A 1,008-nucleotide genomic window follows, 5' to 3' on the forward strand; every position below is an offset into this window, starting at 1 on the left:
TGTGTGTGTGTGTGTGTGTGTGTGAGTGCGCATGTATGCTTTGTGTTTTTCTATAAGCACATTTATTATAGTGTTACAATAATGATATGTCGTAGGCTTATATACACCAAGTCAAGCTGAAAAGAGGTGGAATTACTTAAAGGATTGTTATAGGAAAGCCAAAAAGTTATTTAAGGAACGACAAGCTCTTCAACAAAAAAGTGGCGCAGCTGGTGTATCGAAATCAGAAGCAATCATGCCGTCCTTTCGTCATTATAATTTAATGATTTTTTTAAATGATACCTTAGAACATCGACAGTAAGTCAAATAATTGCTCGATTAATAATTGTTAATTGCAATGATTATGTTACAATTATAATTATTTCGTAATTTTTATTTCAGAACTGTGACTTCTTTGAAATTGACACCAGATGATCAACAAGCATCTACATCAACAGCAAACATAGATGATTTGTATGACGTGCGATCAAGTGTAAACAATGACACTTTGGAATCCAGATCATTATCTCCATCTTCAGACTCCACTCCAATATCAGTGACATCAAAAAGTATAAAATTTGTTCATTACATTTACAAATATTAAATACAAGTGTTGAAATATGAACTAATTTATGCTTTGTTAACAGAAAGAAAGAAATCTATTTGTTTGGATAAATATGAAGAAGCTCTTGTAGAAGCGTTGAAAAAAACAAAGGAGCCAAGCCCGATTGATGGATTTGTACTACGTTTAGCTGAAGGTTTACAGAGACTTTCATATAAACAAAGGTTAAAATTAGAAATAGAAATTTTAACGAAACTCTACGAAATTGAAGAGTCAGGAGAGGTTTAAACAGAAGAGCTTATATTCAGAAGATCTTTTTATAACTCGTAATGTAATAAAAAGGCTCTTAGATATTTCTATAGCTATTTGAAAACTACGACATGAAAAACAAAATAATTATATGATTGTTTTGCTATTCATATCGAAAAATAATTTAGGTTTTCTGCATATACACTGCTCAAAAGAAA

The 1,008-nt window shown here is 30.9% G+C and overlaps 1 protein-coding gene across 1 annotated transcript; it reads left to right on the forward strand.

Annotated features, from left to right (window-relative positions):
• The first annotated feature begins 6 nt into the window (after positions 1-6).
• LOC105569816 lies at positions 7-986 on the forward strand. The gene is made up of 3 exons (XM_012026556.1): positions 7-297; positions 382-548; positions 627-986. The coding sequence occupies exons 1-3, from the start codon at positions 236-238 to the stop codon at positions 827-829; spliced, it is 432 nt and encodes a 143-aa protein (XP_011881946.1). The 5' UTR covers positions 7-235; the 3' UTR covers positions 830-986.
• The last annotated feature ends 22 nt before the right edge of the window (positions 987-1,008 follow it).

The sequence above is a fragment of the Vollenhovia emeryi genome, unplaced genomic scaffold, assembly GCF_000949405.1.
Source record: "Vollenhovia emeryi isolate VEMERY1.0 unplaced genomic scaffold, V.emery_V1.0 DF942178.1, whole genome shotgun sequence".
Taxonomy (NCBI): Eukaryota; Metazoa; Arthropoda; class Insecta; order Hymenoptera; family Formicidae; genus Vollenhovia; species Vollenhovia emeryi.

Coding starts and splice junctions, on each gene's coding strand:
- LOC105569816 (XM_012026556.1), top strand. CDS start 236: ATGCCGTCCTTTCGTCATTATAATTTAATGATTTTTTTAAATGATACC. Junction 298..381: donor GATACCTTAGAACATCGACA/GTAAGTCAAATA, acceptor TTTTTATTTCAG/AACTGTGACTTCTTTGAAAT. Junction 549..626: donor AATATCAGTGACATCAAAAA/GTATAAAATTTG, acceptor CTTTGTTAACAG/AAAGAAAGAAATCTATTTGT.